Genomic DNA, 24605 nt, shown 5'->3' on the forward strand with positions numbered 1-24605 from the left:
GCAGTCAGTGACCATGAAAAAAGAGGTCTCTCAAAAACAGTAAAGGATCATGAGAAATCAATCCAACAACTTCTAGACGATGCAAAGAAAAATAACATAAGACTGATAGGAATTCAAGAAAAAGCAGGAGAAAACGCAAATGACCTAAAAAAGTTCTTCACAGAATTAATGACAGAAAACTTCCCAAACAGAAGGGAAGAATTAGACATACAGATAAGTGAGGCATATAGAACTCCAACTAGCCATGATCAAAAAAAAATCTATACCTAGACATATAATAATCAAGATCCCAGAAATCCAACAGAAAAACAAAATACTACAAGCAGTAAGAGAAAAGAAACAAATCACATGCAAAGGAAAGCCCATTAGAATCACAGCAGACTTTTCAACACAAACCCTTAGGTCAAGGAGAGCCTGGAGTGAGGTATTCCAAGTCCTAAAAGAAAAGAACCTCCAACCTAGACTGATGTATCCAGCAAAACTCTCTTTCAAAATAGATGGGGAAATAAGATACTTCCACGACAAAGAGCACCTGAGAAATTTCATGAACACCAAACCAGCACTGCAAGGAATTCTAAACAATATTCTAGAAAAGGACAATGAAGTTCACAATAACATGAGGCCCAACACAACAAATCAAATAGGCAAGGCAAGAAACTAAAAGGAGACGGGAGAAAAAGTAAAAAGAATCAACAAAAGGACAGTAACATGACAAGAATAAGTCAGAATATATCAGTTATAACCATCAATGTTAATGGCCTCAATTCACCAATCAAGAGAAACAGATTGGCAGAATGGATTAAGAAGCAAAATCCAACAATATGTTATATATAAGATACACACCTAGTGCAAAAGGAAGCCCACAGACTGAAAGTGAAAGGATGGAAAACAATTCTCCATGCATCAGGAGCCCAGAAAAAAAATCAGGGGTAGCAATCTTATTCTCCGTTAAAGTAAATTTCAAACCAAAACTCATTAAGAGAGACAAAGAAGGACACTACATCCTTGTAAAGGGAACAATTCAAGAGGAAGAGTTGACAATCATAAACATATATGCACCCCAAATAAATGCCCCCAACTATATAAAACAAATATTAAGTAACATGAAAAACCAAATAAGCACTAATACAATTGTAGTGGGGGATTTAAATACCCCACTATCACAAATTGACAGATCATCTAGGCAGAAAATCAACAATGAAATAATAGAACTGAACCAAGCTTTGGAACACATGGACTTAATAGATGTTTATAGAGTATTCCACCCCAAAAAATCAGAATATACATTCTTTTCAGCTGCACATAGATCATTCTCCAAGATAGACCACATACTGGCTCACAGAACAGGTCTAAATAAATGCAAAAAAATTGAAGTCATCCCCTGTATATTATCAGATCATAGTGCAATCAAACTGGAGATCAATAGCACAAGAAACTATAGAAACTTCACAAGCACATGGAAACTGAACAACACTCTCCTAAACAATCAATGGATTACAGAGGAAATTAAAGAAGAAATTAGACAGTTTTTACAAATAAATGAGAATGCCAATACAACATACAGGAATCTTTGGGACACAATGAAAGCAGTTCTACGTGGAAAATTCATAACATTGAATGCCCACACTAGGAAAACAGAGCGGGCTCAAATAAACAACTTAACGATGAAACTTAGACTCCTAGAAAAACAAGAGCAAGAAAAACCCAAAGCTCGAACAAGAGAGGAAATTATAAAGATCCGAGCAGAAATCAATGCAATTGAAATTAAGAAAACGATACAAAAAATAAATGAAACAAAGAGCTGGTTTTTTGAAAGAATAAATAAAATTGACAAACCCTTAGCTAATCTTATCAAAAAAAGGAAAGAAAAGGCTCAGATCCATGCAATTAGGAATGAAAAAGGCGAAGTCACAACAGATCCGAAAGAAATCCAGAGGATCATGAACACCTACTTTGAGAACCTGTACTCTAATAAAATGGAAAACACAGAAGAAATGGACAGATTTCTAGATACTTATGAATTACCAAAGTTGAACGAAGAAGATAAAAACATTTTAAACACCCCAATCACAATCAGTGAAATTGAAAATGTAATTAAAAACTTACCAACAAAGAAAAGCCCAGGCCCTGATGGATTCACTGCTGAATTTTACAAGACATTTAGAGAAGAACTACTACCATTACTCTTCAAACTTTTCAATGAAATTGAAAGAGAAGCTATACTTCCAAATTCATTCCTGGAAGCAAGTATCACTCTGATTCCCAAACCAGAGAAAGATACAACCAAAAAGGAGAACTACAGACCAATCTCCTTAATGAATATAGATGCAAAAATCCTTAATAAGATACTAGCAAACAGAATACAGAGGATTATTAAGAAGATCATCCATCATGACCAAGTCGGATTTATTCCAGAGATGCAAGGGTGGTTCAACATACGAAAGTCAGTGAATGTAATACATTATATTAACAAAGTCAAGGACAAAAACCATATGATCCTCTCAATAGATGCAGAAAAAGCATTTGATAAAATTCAACACCCATTCATGATAAAAACCCTGCAAAAAATTGGAATAGATGGTCTATACCTCAATTTAATAAAGGCTATTTATGAAAAACCATCAGCCAACATCATATTGAATGGCCAAAAACTGAAAACCTTCATGTTAAAATCAGGAACAAGACAAGGATGCCCACTATCGCCACTTCTCTTCAATATAGTTCTGGAAACATTAGCCACAGCAATTAGACAAGAGAAAGAAATTAAAGCAATAAAGATAGGAAAGGAAGAAGTTAAACTATCATTATTTGCTGATGATATGATACTCTACATTGAAGATCCAAAAAACTCCATCAAAAAACTTCTAGACTTGACAGATTCAGTAGAGTATCTGGATACAAGGTGAATACCCAAAAATCAATAGCCTTCTTATACACGAATAACAGACTCACAGACAGAGAAATAAGGGAACAAATTCCTTTTACAATAGCATCCAAAAAATGAAGTATCTAGGAATCAATCTAACAAAAGAAGCCAAAAGATCTCTACACTGAAAACTACAGCACTCTGAAAAAAGAAATCGAAGAGGATATAAAAAAATGGAAAGATATCCCCTGCTCCTGGGTAGGAAGAATCAACATAGTGAAAATGGCCATACTACCAAAACTGCTATATACATTCAATGCAATGCCAATTGAAATTCCAACACTATATTTCACAGAACTAGAAAAAAGAATCCAAAAATTCATTTGGAACCACAAGAGACCTAGAATAGCAAAAGCCATTATAGGCAACAGTCACATGGCACCAGGTGTAACAATTCCCAATTTGAAACTATACTACAAAGCCACTGTGATAAAAACAGCATGGTACTGGCAAAGAAATAGGCCTGAGGATCAGTGGAACAGACTGGAAGACACAAAAACAAATGCAGATGTACTCAGCTACCTCATCTTTGACAAAGGAGCTGACCATCCTCAGTGGAGGAAAGATAGCCTCTTTAATAAATGGTTTTGGAAAAACTGGCTGTCAACCTGCCACAGATTAAAATTAGACCCTTATCTTTCGCCATGCACTAAATTAAAATCCAAATGGATTAAAGATCTAAATATTAAAACAGAAACATTAAACTTGCTGGAAGGTAAGTTAGGCAGAACTCTGGAAGACATTGGTATAGGAAAAGACTTTATGAACAAATCCTCAGTAGCACAGGAACTAGCAGATAGAATCAACAACTGGGATCTCATCTTACTAAAAAGCTTCTGTACTTCAAAAGAAACCATCAGCAGAACTAAGAGACAATCTACAATGTGGGAAAAAATTTTTACTAGCTGTTCCTCAGACAAAGGACTATTATCAAGGATATATAAAGAACTCAAAACAATCTGCCCCCTCAAATATAAAGACCCGATTCAAAAATGGGCATCTGAAATGATCAGACATTTCTCAGACAAAGAAGTAAAAGCAGCAAGTAAATATATGAAAAAATGTTCCACATCACTGATCATGCGAGAGATGCAGATGAAAATAACACTGAGATTCCACCTCACCCCACAAAGAATGGCTGCTATCAAGAAATCACACAATAACAAATGTGGGGAGAAAGGAACCCTTCTCCATTGTTGGTGAGAGTGCAGACTGGTACAACCACTATGGAAATCAATATGGAGATACCTCAAAGAGCTTGGACTGGAAGTTCCATTTGACCCTGCCAAACCTCTGCTGGGTATCTTTCCAAGAGAACTAAAAGAATCATGTCACAGAGAAGTATGCGCACCCATGTTTATAGCGGCACAGTTTGTAATAGCTAAATCTTGGAAACAGCCCATTTGCCCATCCATTGGAAACCGGATAAAGAAGATGTGGTTTTTCTATAAAATGGAATATTACTCAGCCATAAAGAATGAGAAAATAGATTCATTCATAGGAAAATGGATACATATTTAAGATATACTCCTAAGTGAAATAAATAAGGCACACGAGTAAATACCGAATAATTTCTCTGGTGTGAATAATCTGCGCAAATACAGAAGATCCTAATAAGATTACTGACAGTGAGAAATGAGAAGAAAGGAGCTAAAGGTGTAGGGAAGGTGGGATGGGTAGGGGAAGGGTAGTAAGGGTAAAGAAAAAAGTGTGAGAGAATGAAAAGATGAAAATAAAGTGTTTGTAGATGGGGAGAGGAGGAGGGGGTGAAGGGAGGGCAGAGGTAAGGGGAAAAAATGAGAATCAAGACTTGTCATGTAGAGGTACAAGATCCCAACAATGAATGTAGCTGTAGTGTATCCCTAAAATGTACCAATAAACTCAATTAAAGCTGAAACAAAATTTAAGAGTTGGGGCTGGGGATTTAGCTCAGTGGTTCTGCCACCTACTTCAAAAGCAGAAGGTTCCAAGTTTGATCAAAATTTAAGATTTGAAGATAAAACATTTTCCCAACACAGATGGAAGGAAAAATATATATGAGAATATGAAAATATAAGAAATTTATAAAAGAATTTAGAAAACAGTTCCATGTACTACAGCCTAAAAAATTTGGTAATAAACTTACCCAAGGAGGCAAAACACTTGTGTAGCAAAAACTGCAAAGTAAGTATTAAAAGAGGATGTAAATAAATGCAAAGACATGAACTGAGTGTGATGGCACACACCTGTAATCCCAGCACTCTGGGAGGCTGAGGCAGGAGGACTGCAAGTTTGAGCCTAGCCTGTGAGACCCTGTCTCAAAATAAAAAATAACAGAAGGACTAGAGATACAGTTCAGTGCTCATGGAATGAAGGTCTCAATATTGTTAACATCTGTGTTACTCAAAGCAATCTACTGATTCAATGTAACCCCTACTCAAATCCCGAGGATATTTTCTGTAGCAATAGAATATAATTCATCCTAAAATTTATGTGGAGTCTTAAGGGACCCTGAAAACAATTTTGAAAAAGAACAAAGTTAGAGGACTCACATTTCCTGATTTCCATAGAACAAAGTTACAGTAATCAAAACAGTGTCACTAATACAAAGGCAGAAAGACTAATGGAACAGAGACCAGAAATAAGCTCGTGCCCATATGGTCAAGTCTCAGTGAGGAAATCACAATCTCTTCAGCAAAAGGTGATGGGAAAACTGGATGCCCACATGTAAGAAGAATGAAGTTTGGTTTTTACCTTATTCCAAATACAAAAACTAACTCAAAATGGGTTAAAGATCTAAATGTAAGACTTGAAACTATAATACTCCTATAGGAAAACAGGAAAACCATAAGCAACCAAAACAAAAACAGAGGAAACTACATAGATCCTAAACTTTAGTGCATAAAAGAACACAACCAATAGAATAGAAAGCAACCTACTAAAATGGGGGAATTTGATAAGAGGTTAATATCTAGAATATATAAAGAACATCTACCAGTTAACAACAAAAAAATCAAACAGCTGGATTAAAAACAGGCAAAAGGTTTTAATAGGTATTTATTTTTTTTAATCTTATTGAGTTTATTGGTACTTTTTAAGTATACAGTACAGTTCCATTCATCATTGGGATCTTGTACCCTTACATGGGCAGATCTTGATTCTCATTTTTTCCCCATACCTCTGCCCTCCATTTACCCCTCCACTCTCCCCTATTTACAAAGACTTTGTTTCCATTTTTACCTTTTCTCATATTTTTTTCTTGTCCCTTATTTCTTTTCCCCTACTCTTCCCACTTCCCCTACATTTAATAGGTATTTCTTCAAAGATGATATGCATATAACAACAAGTATATGAAAAGATGTTCAACACCACTGCTCCATCAGAAGAAGGCATATCAAAGCCACAATGGGAATGCCATCTCAGATCCATTGGGATGAAACCATAAAGCAAACAACAAGAAACCAGAGTATACTGTGGTGTGGTGGTACATGTCTGTAATCCAGGCCCTAGGCAGGGGGATTACAAGGTTGAGGCCAGCCTGGGAAATTTAGGGACTGAACAAGACCCTGCCTCAAAATAAAAAGGGTTGGGGATATACAGTGCAGAGCAAAGGATACATAGTTATAGAAATTCCGACAATCATTTGCTAACTTCAGTAAAAAATGGCTCTAATGTATTCTTATCTCATTAATGCAACATACTGTTTAGATATCACGGTAAGGACAATAACTTACTTGTACTTTTCTTCTCATTTTCAAGATGATCTAATAACTGTCGTATCTCTGCATCATATTCCACCCATTCTGGGATAATTCTGGCAGCGGCTTCTAATTTGGGTTCTTTGGTTTTGGGATTATTACACTAAAAGAATAAATAAATTCTGTTAGTGAAAAACCATGCTCCAGCAAATCAAAAGGAAATACTTGAGGATTCCACTGTATCGCTAAGAAAGAAAATACATTTTATGAAAAGCAGACCCTATTAAGTTCTTAAAGTTCCAGAAGTTTAATAATAAAAAAGAAGCAAGTGAAACGACAAATCACAACTTGTAAAAATAATTGGTTAATACCAATACCTCAATCAAAAATTATAAAATTACCAAAAGGCAGTTTAGTGGTTCATAAAAAGTGTGCCAAGCAATTCTGCACAGTGCTTTGACAAAGAATATTTGAATTCCACTTCCAGTTCGTTGAAGAGCCCGCAGAATGCTCTGCTCTACAGGCTCATGGAAAGAACGTGGGAAGTGGAAGTTCGGCTCTTAGGGTTCCAGCTCCACACTCACTAACAGTAAAACTTGCACATAGTACTGGTGGGGGGCAAGGTTTTCTTTTTCCAAAAAAGGAATTAACACAATCTGCAATATTTAGTTTCTTTAAACTACTTGGCCTCACTACAGAGTTTGGGAAGTTAAATGCTGAAAGGTAAACAGGACAAGTTGATAAGGATCTGATGCTGGATGTACCTGAAGGCACTGCTGACAGGATTTGCAGAGGTGGTGGATGTGAGCTGTCAGGAAAGAGGCATCAAAGATGTCCTCTGTACCTCTGGATTGAGCAGTTTAAAAATGTGGGTGCCATTTGCTGAGACAGAAAAGACAATGGGAAGAACATTACCCTCCCCAACATGCTGCCCTTCCCTTCACACAGGTTTCCCAGGTAAGCATTCTAGTAGTGGGAATTGGACCCAGGGAGAGAACGCTGAGGTACAACCTTTGCCCTTTTTAAAATTTACTTTTATATTTTTAGACCAGAGTTCAAGTTGCCTGGGCTGGCCTTGAACATGGAATCCTCCTGTTTCAGCCTCCCAAGTTGCTGGGATTAAAGGCATGCATTGCTGCGCCCAGTTTCACCAAGTTATAAAGGCAGCCTGTCCGTGATTTAGAGAGCCTTAATACAGTGTCCCGAAGCTCCTTTCCATGTAACATTTTCTTAATTGGCTTTTGTCTTACTGCTTTAGGGGAAAGCTGTTTGTTATTAGCTACAAGCCTATATTCCAAATATTTCCAGTGAATTCCACTGTGGATCCCCCCAACAATGATATATTTTTAAGCAGAATTTTCAAGATATTTTCTATAAAGATTATGAAAACTATTTTCTTTTTAGTGTCACAAATTATTAAAACAAAACGTTTTTGGTATTGCAGTGTGTGTGTGTGTTTACTGATGCTACAATCTTCCTCAGTAGTTTATAACCGGGCAGTGTGCCCCTCAAGGGAGCGTCCGTCAGTCTGGCAATTTTAGGTGTCATGATAGAGGGCTTGTGGGGTACTACTTCCATCCAGTGGTTAGAGATCTCCCACAAAGGCTGGAACAGCCTTCATGACAGAAATATCCAGGCCCAAATGGCAAGCCTGAGAAAGCTTCACTGCAATGCAGTCGAGACAACGACATGACATTCATAAAGATTTCCTTCCTACTTCAGCACCATTAATATACTCTTTTTCTAACGTTTAGACCATTTCCTTGGGATTTGTCCGCATTCCCTTAACTTTTCTCCACAGAGGCTGGCCATGAAGAACATGCTTCTTCATATGGGATGGTTTGGCAGGACGCCAGACTTTGTGCCCACCTCCTTTTCTGTATAGCACTATTTCTTGGAGGCAGCTGTTCAACCAAGAATGAAATTTCTCAGTTCCTCTTACAGGCTGGTAGGAAAACATGACCAACTCCTACCAAGAGGCCAGGTTTTAGGATTCAGGACACATTCTCCACACTCCTATTTCCCTTTCCTCCAGAGTAGCACTATCTGGGACAGGTATGATGAAACCATAATTCAAACATTTACATAATTTAAAAATTTCTAGTAGTTGCTTATAAGAATGCAAAAGGACTAGGTGGAATAGGTTTTCATACTCCACTGACATGTAATCAATGCAAAAATTAGGAATGGGGTATTTTTATAGTCTATTGTTGTGAGCTGTCAAAAATCCTGTGTTTTACACCTTATATCACATCTCAAGTCACACTAGCCACATTTTAAGTGCTCCAAAGTCTCTTGTGGCAAGGAGATGCTCTACTGGAAGGAACAGTTCCAGATGAACAGAGATGGTGACAGAAATGAAGGATGAAGAGATCAAGGTGGAAGTGGGTCCTGTGCCATGATGCACAGGGAAGCCCCCTCTTAGGTCGGCTACGCTGGTGACGTGAGGGCGCAGGGATCTGTGATTTGTTACAGGAGCTTGTACTAACTTAAGGAGAGATAATGTCCCAAAGGTAACTGTAGTACCACCACGAATCACAACCTTATGTGTTGTAACATTACCTTAACATTTTAATAGTTATGTTCAGTCATGTTCTTGATCTCTATAAAATTCTCTGCTTCCCTTTTAACAGCGTCATTTTATTTGCTTCTGGTACGTTCTATCACCTTTAACTTCATTATAACATGTTGGCATGTTACTTTTAAAAATGTATGTGTACATACATAACTGGGTAAGTGGGTCTATGTTTTATGGTCCTGCCTTATTTTGTTCAAAATTGTATAAATTTTAATATTTGATAGGTCTATTTTTCAGTGACGATCTTATAATTACTCTATAATTAAATAAGCACATTAAAACAATATGGGCAGACAAATAATTATATTATTTTGTAGCCATTAAAGACAACACAGTAATGGAATTTAAGTTCTAGACAGTTGGAAAATGAGTTTGAAATATTTTATATTTGGGAAAAATACAATGAACAGCACAGTTAAGCTACTTAATGTCAAAACTGAAGAAAATCTCTAATCAGAAAGGAAAAGAAAAACTGATGTGTAGGACATATCAAGATGACACAGCTGATCTCTGAGCATTTTTCAGGCAGGTAGATAAGATGTATCATTCAAGTCCAAGGCTTGTTCTTAGAAAGGCCTGCCTGTAAACTTAGTTTGCCACTTGGTTGGCACCTGGAAACTTAAGTTTTCAGGGCATTCACACCATCTCATATATGTGCCTCACTTTGCCGACAATGTTTTTTTTGCAAAAATTTAAGTTAAAAAACCTGCTTTTCTTCCGAGAGTTGGGAATATTGTGTATGCTGGGCAGAAAGTGCTTACATGGTGACAAGTCCCCGATAAAAACTGTGGGCCCTGAGTTTCTAATAAGCTTCCGAGGTAGGAAACTCTACACACTGTGGAATTCTTTATTTCTTGTGGAACTGTCTGTCCTGTGTGACTTCGAGAGGACACTTGAGATCTTGCATCTGACTTTGTCTTCACCCCATGTGGCTTCTCCCTTTGTTGACTTTGCATCTTTTCACTATAATAACCCACAGGCATGAGTACAAGTGTATTTTGCATCCTGTGAATCTTCCTCATCAAGCAGCAAACCTAAAGATGGTCCTAGGGAACCCCAAAACAGCCCTCAACTTGCCAATTTAAGTAAATGCAAACTTAGGTGTGTGCCATTCTTTTGTAAAATGGAAAATATTTCTGAACATTTCCACATCTGCATATATGCAAATGAGAACACACTCACCAGATCAATTGTTTTGGCTCTTTGTTTGGATTCGTCGTCACACCAAGTTTCACACCACAGCCAGTCTTGAGGAAGGGACTTAATTGCAACTTGGTAAATCATATCATTGGGGAGATCCTATAGAAAAATTTAAACATAGAGGTACGGCTATTAGAGGAAGAAACTGAAGATAATCATTTAGACTGCAAACATCATACATGAGAGAATGTACATTTCAGGTATCTCTGTATTTTTAAGTTTTAAATACGTAATTCAATCCAACATTCTTACATCTTGAATGAATTCAACACTGTAACCACCCACACATCCGAAGGTTTCAGGCCTAGAATGAGGGATGAAGGAGGGGCCCTGGAACCCACATTGTTTGCAGAGTGCAGCCTCAGTACCTCTCACCTTCCCTGACTCATGAGGGTTAACTGCTTTGCTTTGCCTGCTGTTACTAATTATGCTGGTTATCACCACACTCTCAGAGTGTGAGTGACAATGTTCAATGAGTGGCTTCACATTTCTCCATCTTCAGGGCTTTCTTTCTTTCTTTTTTTTTTTTGGTACTGGGGATCAAACTCAGGACCTTTCGCTTTCACTTGCAAGGCAGGCGGTGGCACCACTGAGCTAAATCCCCGGCCCTATGCTTAGGGCTTTCTAAGCAGACTGAGGCATGTAAATTCAAGGATGTTTGACAAATGAACCTAGGGAATCAGAGACTTCTGGAGAGATTTAGAGATATCTTTCCCAGAGATACCATGGATATTCCAAGTGTTGCAAAGCTCTTCTCCCAGATAAATTTAACTCCAGAATCAAAGAGCACGTACCCTCTCATCTAGAAGCATGCTAGGCACTTGCATTAGCTGCCCTGTATGCTCCCTAGGATTTAGTTTTACGGTTCCTCTTTCAACACTATTAAGCAACACAGAGGGAGTCCTGGAAAAAGCAATAAATCAAGAAAAGGAAATAAAAGGTATACAGAAGGAATAAAATAGGAATAAAAGTGTTGCTGTTTGCAAGTAACTGGATTGTTTATGCAGAAAATCCCAAGGACTGATGAAAAAACTGCAATTAATAAGCAATTATAGCAAGAATATAAGATACAAAGTTAACAGAAGTCCTTTTATTTGAAACTTAGCTACTTACTCCCATATCCCAGGTCAAACTTCTATAAAGTTCAACTTCATGGCCTCACTCTGACCACTCCAACTCACTCCACTACGTACTCAGAAATCAATCTTCTTTGACCTCACGGGACCTCCAACAAACTGATTCTACTAGTATTTCATTATTACTCAACTCTTGATGTCTTCACTCACAGTTATTTCCTTGAACACATTCTCAACTGTCTTTTTAAAAAGTTTTTTTGATACAGGGTCTCCCTGTGTAGTTCAGGCTGGTCTTGAACTCATGATGTAGCCCAGGCTGGCCTCAAATCCACAGCAATCCTTCTGCCTCAGCCTCCTGAGTGCTGGGATTACAATCATGCACCACCACATCCAACTTCAATAGTCTTACTCTTGTCTCACTTAGTTGTACTTTCTTAGAAAAGTCATTGTCCTGGTTAAATATAAATGTCTGCATTGGCACACATACAACTCACTGTGGCTGGTGATACACACATATCATGCAAAGTGATTTATTTCTGACCTCATAAACATGTCAGAAAGCACATGATCTTTTGTTTTCACTTACACTTTCTTACCTGATTATTTTATATACTCGTCTTATATCCAACCCTCAACCTTGTGTAACCAACATACTTCCTGTTGGTATGAATTTATCTAGTCAAGACATGCAGAAATGCAACCATACATCATAAATGATTTTGTATCTGGTTTCTCTCAGTTAGCACAATGTTTTTAAGGTTCATAAATGTTGTAAAATATAATGGCACCTGAATCCTTTTAATAGTCAAATAATATTCCAGTATATGGATATTGAACATTTAATTTACCCATTTATCATATATTTGGGTTGTTTCCATTTTCTGGTGATAATGCTGGCATAAACATTCTGGTGCAAGTTTTTGTTTATACATGTTTTTAAGTTTTCTTGCATATATACTTAGGAGGGGAATTGCTGGGTCATATGGTAACTCTACGCTGACTTCTGGAGAATATTCCAAACTTTCTACACTGGTATATATTCCAGTCAGGAAGGTACTGATAGCTCTACTTAACTGATAACTTGCTTATTCTTGTCACTATTCATTTTTTTTTTACATAGGTATGAAGTGGTATCTCACTGTAGATTTGATTTGTAGTTAGTAATGACCAACTATGCCTTTTTCATGTTTATTAGTAATCTGTACATCTTTTCTTGAAAAAAGATTATTTATATCCTTTTAGTCCTTTTTAGTTTGTATTTGTTATGGAATTTTCTAGGCTCTTACATACAATTTACAAATAATTTATCCCATTCTGTGGGTTTATTTTCTTGACCATGCCATCAGAGCCTAAAAGTTTAGTAATTTTGACATTGTTCAACTTACCCATCTTTTTCTTTTGTTGCTTCTACTTTTGATTTCAACAGTTTAGATCTAAAATTTCTTCCAAAAGCCCGTGCTCAGAGGGGGACTTTTGGGAGTGATTATTCAATGGATTAATCCACTGATGAGTTCAGAGCTAAATGGGCCATCAGGAGTGGGGCCCAGTAGGAGGGAGTAGGTCACTGGGGAGCACGCCTTTGAAGGATGTAGCTTTTGCTTTTCCTGTTTCCCTCTGTGTCCTGGTTACCCAGAGGTGAGCAGCTCTCCTCTGTCATGACGTTTCTATGTTGGAGCCAGCCAAACGCGAACTGAAACCTCTGAAATAGTGAACTCAAATGAAACTTCCCTTGAGTATCTCAGACACTCTCATCAAAATGTCTAATGACTAATAAACTGGTATGCAGAATGGAGCCATTGCTTTCACTATACCGGAGGTGTGTGGTCCAGAAGCCTTTGGAAGTGATTTGTGGAAGGAGTTTTTGGAAAATGTACAGAATACTGTAAAGCAGAGCATGATGAAAATTCTGGATTGAATGCAGCAGACAAGGCTGTGGATAGGTATGCAGAGAGTAAAAACTAAATTGAGGTTTTAGCTAGAAATGAGGACTCCAGAACTGGTCTAAAGGCTGCACGAGTTACCGTACATTAAGACAAAGAATTTGTTTGTTTTGTTCATGTCCTGAGACTTAGCTTGAGGCTGAGTTTAAAGGTGATAATCTAGTTTATCTGGGGAACAAAATTTCAATCCAGCATAACATTCAGGCTGTGGCGTGGTTGTTGGCTGCTTTTAGTGAGATTCTAGAGCAAAAAGTAGAGTGGAAAAACTGAAAAATTCTCAGTTTGGCCAGAAAAGAATTGCATCTAGAACCTGGGCCAAAAAAAGTGTAGTTGCTGAAAGGTTAGAACAATTAAAAAGAAAGTCCACGACTTTGTACTGGGACAAAAAGAAAGATACCTTGAGGGCATCTCAGGAATTGGCCAGATTCCACCTATAGGCTTAAGGGTGTAAAAGTGTAAACGTCTTTGAAAGACTGCTTTGAGAAGAGAGCCCCAAAGTACCCTGCTCACTCAGGGCTACCTAGGGAAGGGTTTTCCAAAATCCAGGTTCTCAGAAGCCTCTGTAGCCATGGTCCCAGCCTACTGCTCACACTGGTGTTAGATCTTGGCATTATTCACGTGATGCTAGTTTTGTGGCATACAGAATGCAAGAGCTGTGGGGTCATGGAGATCCCACTGAGATGTCAAAGGTGATACCAGAGATATGTACCAGGTGGACCTTGGAATCTCTGCCCTCTACACAGGTGGTGCACTTACCTTTGATGAGGCAGATTAGTGGCCAAGCAGGGTCACAAGGAGGGTGATGATACATATAGGGGTCTCACAGGGATAGCTCCAGCAGTGAGTTGTTCCTCAATTTTGGTGTATTAGTTATTTTACATTGCTCAGACCAAATACATGACATACACAAGTGAGAAGAAAGGTTGATTTTGGCTCACAGTTTCAGTGGTTTCAGTCCATGGTTGGCTGACTCTAAGGCCATGGAAGAAGGGTATGGTGGAGGAGAGCTGTCAACCTTGTGGCAGCCAGGACGTAGAGATCAAAGGAAGAGCCAGAGAAAGAGGAAGGAACCAGGGACAAGAATATATTCTTTCAGGTTATGCTCCCAGTGATCCACCTCCTCCAACTAGGCCCCATACCTCCTACTGGCGCCTTCAGCTACGAACTCATCAAAGGGTTCATCCAATTTTAGTATATGGGCTGCCAAAGCGAGCACTCAAAGGGTTGATCCACTGATGAGGTTAGTGCCCCATGGACAATCATCTTCCAACACTCTCAATTTGAGCTTTTTGGGGTACACTTCACATTTAGACCATAATACCATCTAAGAAAGCGATACCTAGTCTAAAGTTATAAAGATTCATGGCTAAGTTTTTCTGTACCCAGGATCGAACTCTGGACCTTGTGCTTGCAAGGCAGGCGCACAGCCACTGAGCTAAATCCCTGGCCCTAAGTTTTTTTAGTCAGGGTTTTATAGTTTTAGTTCTTACATTTAGTCTTTTCTGAGTTTTTGTGAGGCAGTGGTCTAACTTAATTCTTTATATATGGTTATCTTGTTTTTCTGCGTATTTAGTAAAAAAGATTCCCTATTAAATATTTTGGCATGCTTGTCAAAAATCAAATGACCATAAATGTATATGTGTGTTTATTTGGTTTCCTGATTCTAAGTTTGGCTATTTACTTATAAAGCTGATATAAACGTTCAGGTTCATTTTTTATTGTCTTACTCTTACATTTCCCTGGTAATATATGATATAGAGCACATGAAAATATATGTTCTATATACATCCTTGGTAAGGTGTCTATAAGGTCTTTGGCACATTTTTAAATTGTACTGTTGTACTGTTCAATACTTTGTGTATTCTGGATAGCAGTGTTATTTATCACATACATCTTTTGAATTTTTTTTGCAAAAAATTGTCTTCTCTTCATATCAAATTTTAAATAGAAGTTTTTTAAAATTTTAATGAGTTCCAATATATGAGTTATGTCTCTCCTCAATCATGGCTTTGGTATTGTATCTAAAAAGTCATTTGCCAGATGAAAGCTCATATGTTTTCTCCTATGTTATTTATATGGAGTTTCATAATTTTGTATTTTATATTCAGGGCCATGATCCACTTCTAATTTTTGTGAGGGATCTACATTATTTTTTCTTTTTGCATGTATAATATCCACTTGTTTGTAAGAGAAAGGAATCATTTATTCAAAAGACTGCTTTTGCTCCATTATATTGCCTCTGCTCCTCTATCAAAGATCAGCTGGCTATTTTTGTATGAGTATGTTTCTGGGCTCTTTATTTTGTACCAATGATCTATTTCTGCATTCTTTTGCTAATAATACACTGTCTTATATCTTCACAGTAAGACTTTGAATCTGGTAGTATTAGACTTCTGACTTTGTGGTTCTTCATTATTGTGTTGTCTATTTTGAGTCTTCTCTCCTTTTCTACAAAAAATTTAGAATCAGTTATGATCCATAATGTAAACAAAATTTTGTTGAAGACTTGTTCGAGAACCAAACTGTGAACAGAAGCATTCATGAACCAAAGTACTACTGTATTATGAGCCTAGCATTCAGAGGAGAGGTAAGATCCAGAGATAAAATTTATAAATTATTAGTAGAAAGACAGAAATTGAAATGAATGAAGATTGTTAACAGTTGGTACAGAATGAGAAGTGGGTCAAGGGCAAAGACTTAGAGAAGAGAAACATTTATTTGAAAGGTAGAGGAAAAGTAGCTCACCAATACAACTACTCTGGGAAAACCAGAGATCAGAGAAGAGTCATAAAATATGGTATCACTGAAGGTAAGAAAAACGTCAAGAGAAGAAAACATGCTATACTGCAAAGAGATTTTACCTGATAAAAAGGCAATTTGACTTTCATAACAACTGTTCAGTGGCTGGTAGGAATGAAAGCCAAACCATCAGAATAAAACATTAATACCCCACATATGGTGATGCAATGTTAGGAAAACCTCTCAATTTCTGGAATGCTAAAAAAATGCAGCTTTCCCTTATATGTATATAACTGTATATGTAAGACTAGGCATTACTTGTAAATAACCTATTGGTAAAATTATTAAGAAGTACAAGAAAATGTATTCATAATGTAAATCTGGCATGTTACTAGACTTACTGAGGATTCTAAGTCAGTTTTCTATTAACTGGCAGTACTGAAAAGATCCTATTTTGCATGATCATGTATGTGTGTGTATGTGTGTGTATGTATGTATATATATATATTCAGAGTTCTTCTAATTTTCAAGAGCCATTTGTATTAGTTCTTTATCAGTGCATTTTTGAGTAAGTCACAAGTATTGAAGTCAGGAGAAAGATTTTTTTGCCCCAGCACCAGGAATCGAATTCAGGACCTTCTGCTCGCAAGGCAGGCACAGTGCCACTGAGCTAAATCCCTGGCCCTTACAAGTATTGAGGTCACAAGACCTATAATTTTCCATTTCCTAGAGTTTTAAACAAAGAGTCCAAGTTTTCTACATGTTCGGTACCCTCTATTAGCTCTATTTTCTTATGCTGTACTTCTCCCATCCTAATTTTATTCCAGTTGTATCCTTGCTATTCCTCAAAAATGCAAGGCCCATTCTCACCTAGGGACCTTGCTCTAGAGAGCCCCTCTCTGTAGAATTCTCTTAGACATTTGAATGGTCAACCTTTACGCCTCCCTCTGAAAATCACTCAAATGTCATGTTTGTACAGACATATGGGCACCCTACTTACAACTGCAAATTCCAAGCTTTGTTCACCATTCTGAACCCTCTAGCATGCTTTTTTGATTTATTTTTCCTTTAAAACATTCATTACTTTTAATTTGAAGTACCAATTAGAATCAAAAGCATCATGAATTCCAGAGTTCTTGTTTCTGTTTTCTTGTCTCGGTTCTTGGGAGAGGATCGGGCACATAGAAGGTATAGAACAGGTATTTGTTAAATAATATATATGTATGGTTCTTAGGATAAGAGAAAAGAGTAGAGATTATGGGTGCAGGGTCTTTTGATACTTCTTAAATTACCTAAAATGTAACAGATGCAATAATGAAGAATTTAAGGATGTAAGAAAAAGAAAGGTGTTTGTAGAGGAGAAAATGTAAGGCAGTCTCCAGTGGAAAATGAATCAAGGGAGTTTGTCTGAAGATGATGAAGAACTAAGTATGATTAGTGATGATGGAAGACATTAAGAAAAGGAGGGTAACTAAATGAGATAGGGCACAGAGGAGAAAGAGTTTGAGAATGGAAATGTGATGTTACAACTAATATAAAAATACTGAGTGTGAATTAAAAAATTATGTGTAAGAGATATTTGCATAAAGAGTAAAAGCTTTTAAAAAGTTGAAAATAATTCTGAAGTTTATACACGGGGGTCTAAATAACCCATGCATATGTATTCAACTTTTTCTATTAACATTTTACTTACTTGATCCAGGTTTGAAAGACTGTTTGGATCTTGACTGAGAGCTTGGTACCGGCCCCTGAGCCTGTCACCTGCTGCAATTCTCCTGAATTTCTTGAAATCCACCACGTATAAAGCACTGCAAAAAAAAAAAATTTCTTTTCTTATCTTTTGTTGGTGATACTATGGATTGAACTCAGGCCTCATACATATTAGGCAAGTGCTCTACTGCTGAGCTACATCCCTAGTCCTGTAATCTTTCTGATAGCTTGTATTGTTTATACACCTTTACTGTCCCCCAGTGTATGTCTGTAGTGATGGGTTTGACTATAGATATGCTAGGGTCTAGTAATAATTAGCCCTTTCAACAATTTGCTCCCAGTGAAACAGTGTTTAACTTGAAATTTATAACAGTTGTGGTAGAACTGATCATCTTTTGGAGTAACCTGAATTTTTTCCAAGTTGTCATGAAACTCATGGGCCTACAAAAGAGTAATAGCTTTGAATGTTATCTTTCTCTTATTTGCCAAACCAAGCTTACATCTTCTGGAACAGTCAGGAGACAATACTTGAGCCATATCACTTTGATTTAAACCATGGCTCAAATATGTACTAGTATGGTAAGCCTGGGCAAATTACATTAATGTTGAATGCTTCAGTTCCTACACGTATAATTTGGAGATGATAATAGTATCATAATACTATGTCATAAGGATTTCATGAGTTAATATACACAAAAGCTTGTAAGAGTGACTGACATGTAAGCAGTACGCAACTGGTTACCATTATTGTGTAATTTCTAAAAAAAAAGTGAATCTGGTACCTTATTTATTAAATGGTGAGAGTATATACTTTCTTACCTGATATGGTATTTTCTTCCTGCAAGATGGGATGCCCAGTATCCTTTTTTCCAGAAACGATACCCATCCATTTCAGTGCGGCTATCACAAAAGGGAGTGAACCCATAGGGAGCGCCACCCAGGTCAAAATCTCGAAGTTCTTTTAGGTCATGTCTCACAATCTAAATAATTAAAACAGTGACTATAAATAACATAAGCCTTTTTATGAGAATTTCAAACCATTATTACCCAATTGTGGCGACACAGACAGCTGCATTTTCCTTACACTGCTTTCATGCAGCATCAAATTACTGGATGTATTTTTCCCTGTTGTTTTTACAGATTAAAAGAAACTTGCAATTTATATTCTTAGTCTATGTAACAGTGGTCTTATCAGTAAGAGTATTTTATATTATTTTTAAGATAGGTATTTTGGAAAAGGGTTAAATACCAGACAAGTACATAGCTCTTAGGTTCTCAGTGTGTCAATTATTGATTCAAAATCATTTTATGGTAAATATCTATTATATATTGGAAAACTATCAATTTGAATCATAAAGAAAAATCTCCAGATTACTCTAAATAGCTTTAATGACACAATATTATATATTTTGTAAACTGATTTAAACCTGCTGGGAAAATAGTGTATATGCTGAGGGAGCATAACAAAAAAAGTGTATTAGATAATGTTAAAAAATGCTTACTTTATCATCTGTATTCGCCTAATTTTTAGTTATTATAATGGTTAATTATTTATTAACTTGGAAAATAGAATCAAAGTAATATTTTACAGTTGAGCACTAAATTCTAATATAGAATCTGAAAATGTTTCTGTCCTAAGTAAATTCTAATTTATGCATTTAATTTGTAATATATATTTACCTGTAACTGTTATTGGAAATTCTGCACATATTTCAAATTTTTTTCCCATTAATGATTAGAAAAGCAATACAAGAAGGGAAGGGAAACATATTTTCAGTCATATACATGTTGAAAGCTGGGAATTCCAATTTTTTTGGTATAAATACGGGACATTCTTTTCATGTGGTATAGTGAGGAGAACATGGTTATTGGTAAACATCAAAGCATGTTATTAAAGGCAAACAATGAGGAGAGAGCTGTATGTAACTGCTAATTTTTCCAGCAGAAAGAAATCACTTTTTCTTTTCTTTTTTTGGTACCGGGGATCAAACTTTGGACCTTGCATCTGTGAGGCGGAAGTGGCACCACTGAGCTAAATCCCCAGCCCCAGAAATAGCTTAATTTTTAAAAATAAGTTTGTATTGGGCCAAGGATTTAGTTCAGTGGTGCTGTCACCTGCCTCACAAGCACAAGGTGCCAAGTGGGATCTCCGGTACTAAGAAAACAAAAGAAGTTTGTATTCATAGGAATTTAAGTAACTACTGGTCCTTTTTTTTTTTTTCAGTACCAGGGATCAAACTCAGGACTTTGAGCTTGTAATAAAGGCATGATGGCCCTATGTAACTACTCTTATGATCTTAGAAGTATGTGTTTTAATTCCCAAACTTAAAATGCTTCTACTGTAGACAGAAAAATGCCATGTGCAAGTAATAAGATGGTACCTCTTGCAGTACCTTCAATCTTACCCTTGGATTCCTGTGTGTTCGAAAAGTATTTTACTGATACATCATAATATGTATTTACACAATTACACAGTATGGCAACAAAGACAATAAACAGGAGCAACATAATTTAAATCCTTATGTTGAGATAGAAGTATAAAAAATGTTTGACTGCTACTAAAATAAGAATTCATTACCTGGTCAGCATCAACAAAAATGATTTTGTCCACTGCTAGTGGAAAAAGGACATCAAGGAAAAGAATTTTATAACCCCAAATAATCCGTTGTTTTTCAGTCTGCTGATGAAGCCAGTGGGGCCACTTATACTGAACCAATTCATACTGGAATCCATATTCCTTAGCCATGTGAGGAATTACCTCCTAAAACATACATGTAAAATCAAACAATATGAGAAAAGTTTTATATTATAGAAAAAAGTGAATACTTTTAAAAGGCAAAATATTACAGATTGTTATAAACCAACTGGAGAAATGTCTTAAATGGCACTTATATAAATTATATGCTACGGTTTGGAAGTATAACTGAAAGGCCCATGTATTAAAACCTTCGTTACCAGCTGTTATGGTTTGGGTGTAGCTGTCCCCAAAAGCCTCGTGTGGTCAAAGGCTGGATCTAGAGTGTGTGAAGCTGGAATTGATTCATGATGCAATGCTAGGCTCAAGGGCACCAGGATTAAGGGTGTGAGGGCCACCCACCCTATGGAGTCTGAATAAGATAAAGGGGTAGGGAGACTCTTTTAACTCTCTTGTTACCCCTGCAGCCTTGTGTGTGCCCTGTTTCTGCTCTGCCATGCCTGTTTGTGGTCCTTGCCTTGGAGTTGGCTAATTATGGACTGAAGCCTCTACAAGCTGTAAGCCAAATAAACCCCTTCTCCTCTAACTTTGGGTGTTGGGTATTTTGTCTCAGCAATGAAAGAAAAGTAAGTAACACATCAGTATATGGCACTACTGGGAGGTGGTGGAAGCAACAGGAAGTGGGGTCCAGTAAAAGGAAGTTAGGTCACTAGTGGTGTGTCCTTGAAGGAGATGTTGAGAGCGCAATACCCTTCCCCTCTCGCACTTCCTGGCTGAGAAGAAGTAACAGGCCTAGGCCTCCTCTCCCATGTGCTGCCACTATGATGTACAATGCTGCCACAGCTGAAAGCAACACAGTTAAATCACCATGGACTGAAACCTCCAACACTATAAGCCAAAATAAACCTTTCCTCCTTCAAGTGAACAACTAAGGTATTTTGGTACAATAATGGGAAGGTGAATAGCATACTTCATTAATGAGAAGTATGAAAATTCTGACAAAGACACACTGTACATAAAGCTGTATAATGAATGTCATTAAAGTAAGTCTTTATTGACTAAGACAAATGTTCACCTACTTTTACTACTTGTATCTGACTCAAGAAAACCTGATTCTAGAAAGAAATGCCTCTTTGGAACGGTCACACACCACACAGTTTATGAATATGTCAACATGGTGGTTAGTTAGAGGGATAAAGGGGATGTGTAATAAACACAACATGAGTTGTACATTGATAAATTATTCTCTAAAGAGTTCCATGTTTGAGATGACGAGGAAAAATACAAGGTAGTTAATGAGGTCTGAGTACTTGATGCCTGATTCACTGCTGTTTTGTACAATTAGAAGTACAGTCAATGTCACTTAATGACACAGATACATTCTAAGAAATGCATCCCTAGATGATTTTGTCAGAGTTGCTTACCTAAGCTGGGATGGCACTGCACTCTACATCTATAGGTTGTATGTTACAGCCTGTTGCTCCTAGACTACAAAGTTGCACAGCCTATTACTGTGCCGAATAATACTGTATCTAATAAAACACAATAGAAAGCATTTGTGTACTTAAACATAGAAAAATAAAGCAAAATATTGTATAAAACACCACTAATAATTCTGATTTGGTTTACTTACAGATATACTCTCCTATACATTTCCTTTAAACACCTATTTAAATAAAATTGAACAGAATTGTTTTTAAGCTACATCAAAAATATTGATGTTTTAAAATTTATTAACAATCATTTCAAAAGGCTCATTACGAAAAGAGAATGTCATATGAACTTGGAGATAAAAGTTTACTATTCAAATATTATTCATGCTATAAAAAGAATAATATACTTACTTTAAATGATGGTGAGAGATAATTTTTTAGAAACCAGAATTTCACTGGTGTTTTGGTGTTACGTAAAACAGACAGCATCATAATTCTGTATAAGAGAATATTAAACCCAAAATAAATTAACATTCATCTTTTTAAGAGGCTTTTAAATATTTAAAGGTAGGAATTAGAAGTTTTCAATTATGAATTGTAAAAAGAATCAAACTGAAGTATCTTTAAATATTTTAGCTGATCAAATATGTAATGTATAAAGATGGAGACGTATCTTAATATAGGGTAGATTGATTTTTTTTGTTTATCCTATTTTTTTGTTTTGTTTTTTGTTTTTTTGAGAGAGGGTTTCATTATGTAGTTGAGACTGACCTGAAACTCACTGTAGCCCAGGATGGTCTCGAACTCACAGCGATCCTCCTGCCTCAGCCTCCCGAGTGCTCAGATTACAGGTGTGCACTACCATGCTCAGCTTGATTTTTGTTTATTCTAGCTGGCCAAGAAACCAGTCTGAAATATTCTTGTTTACTCTGGAGTTTAATCTCAGCTATATTACTATGTAAACTTATAGCTGAAGAGCTGAATCTACACTGATAAATTCACTGGAGAGCACTGTTTTGCTCTCTTAGACCTCTCAGTAGAGAAGATACAAGTGTAAAGTTCCATTTAAAAATATCAGTGCTACAATTCAAATACTTTAGAGGCATTCTTTGTGAACTTCCTGTAACACTATTTAAAACATTCTTTTATATTCTGTAAATATGCTTTCCTTCTCCTGTTTCCCTCTTTCTATAAAACAAGATATTTAGTAGAAAAGAAGTTACATACTTTTATTATCATAAAAATTACATATTTTTCTAGCCTTAAAGAAAAGCATTCCCAATACTCATGAAATCTCGCTGTATTTAAATTATATATTTGCCTCATAATTTTAAATAGCAAGAAAAGAGCAAGGTACAGAGCAGTATACTTTTGCTCTTATATGGATAAAAAGAAGTTAAAAAAGAAAAATATATACCTTCTTGTCTACAGATACAGGGTATCTTTGGCATAACATATAAAATTATTATTACTGATTTCCTATGGGAAAAGAACTAAGTATCAAGGAAAAAAGAAGTGGGAGATTACTTTTGCATTGTATATTCTTTTATTCTTTTTGAACTCTGGGCCATGTTAATATATTGTTTTCAAAATATTAGATAAAAATATACATACCTTAGAAAGCGCTCATATAAATGGCCAGAAGCAACAGAAAAAATGTTTAGAACCTCTTTTTCCTTTTTGTCATCATCTTTATGCAACTTTCTTGTGAAACTTGGAATTAAAGTCATAAATAACAGTTTCTTAATATACACTGGCATTGATAAATAATAAAAACAAGAATGTCTTTCAATATAATTTTCTGTATGACTTTCAAAATGGATAGTTATTAATTTTAAACAATCTCTTATTCTTACAATTATGAGTTATTAGTATGAAATGTGACAATATTACTTGAAGTTTTATGAGCTTTTATTTATAACACAGGATGCAATTAAACTGTCTCCAGGTTAATGAGGTAACATCTTTGAACCTTTGTAAGCTGCAAGAGTTGTTCTGAGAACCAAGAATGAGGTACTGCCAGCCATGGTCTTAGCTAGTGTACTGAACCTTTTAAGCAGATCAACAATGAAGGAAGAAACGGTGTAGGTGTTGACTACGGCAGAAGGAGGATTCACGTTGTAACAGAGGAGGTCTGCTGAGTGCCCCTAGCAAGATTTCACATGCTCAAATAGTATATAAAACTGCCTGTGATTTAGATCTCTTCTGACCTGGTACAGTCTTCAGTCAATGGCAAGTGACAGAGATCTTTGTACTCTGGGTGACCCCATGAGGTAGAAACAGAGGTCTGCAATCCAGGCCCATCTCCTGTTTTACATCATGGTAGCTTTCTCAGGGCCAGGTGTCACTGATACAACGTTGTGGGCCCAGATTGGCCCCATCTCATTTCTGTGTATGTCTAATCTCATCTGTAAAAATGGATCACTCTTCTTTGGGGTACACATAATGTATATAATTTGTTCTGGTTTGAAATTTTCAGCTAGTTAAAAAATCTCATTTTTGGGCTGGGGATTTAGCTCAGTGGTTCCGCCACCTTCCTCTCAAGCACAAGGACCTGTGAGTTTGAACCCCGGGACCAAAAAAAAAAAAAAAAAAAAAAAAAAAATACCACTTGTATATAAAAAAGGATAT

The 24605-nt window shown here is 36.5% G+C and overlaps 1 protein-coding gene across 1 annotated transcript in view; it reads right to left on the reverse strand.

The window, feature by feature from the left end:
- The window catches only part of Uggt2 (UDP-glucose glycoprotein glucosyltransferase 2), a 175517-nt gene that overhangs the window by 3778 nt on the left and 147134 nt on the right, over window positions 1–24605 (reverse strand). The window contains exons 32-38 of the mRNA XM_019208509.2: window positions 23589–23687; window positions 22386–22470; window positions 20425–20607; window positions 18666–18826; window positions 17830–17944; window positions 10364–10480; window positions 6640–6766 (exon numbers count right to left, since the gene is read on the reverse strand). Of these exons, the coding sequence (XP_019064054.2) occupies window positions 6640–6766; window positions 10364–10480; window positions 17830–17944; window positions 18666–18826; window positions 20425–20607; window positions 22386–22470; window positions 23589–23687 (887 nt within the window). The remainder of the gene's footprint in view (window positions 1–6639; window positions 6767–10363; window positions 10481–17829; window positions 17945–18665; window positions 18827–20424; window positions 20608–22385; window positions 22471–23588; window positions 23688–24605) is intronic.

This window comes from Fukomys damarensis, unplaced genomic scaffold (assembly GCF_012274545.1).
Source record: "Fukomys damarensis isolate Sample0158 unplaced genomic scaffold, DMR_v1.0_HiC HiC_scaffold_6, whole genome shotgun sequence".
In the NCBI taxonomy this organism is placed as follows: Eukaryota; Metazoa; Chordata; class Mammalia; order Rodentia; family Bathyergidae; genus Fukomys; species Fukomys damarensis.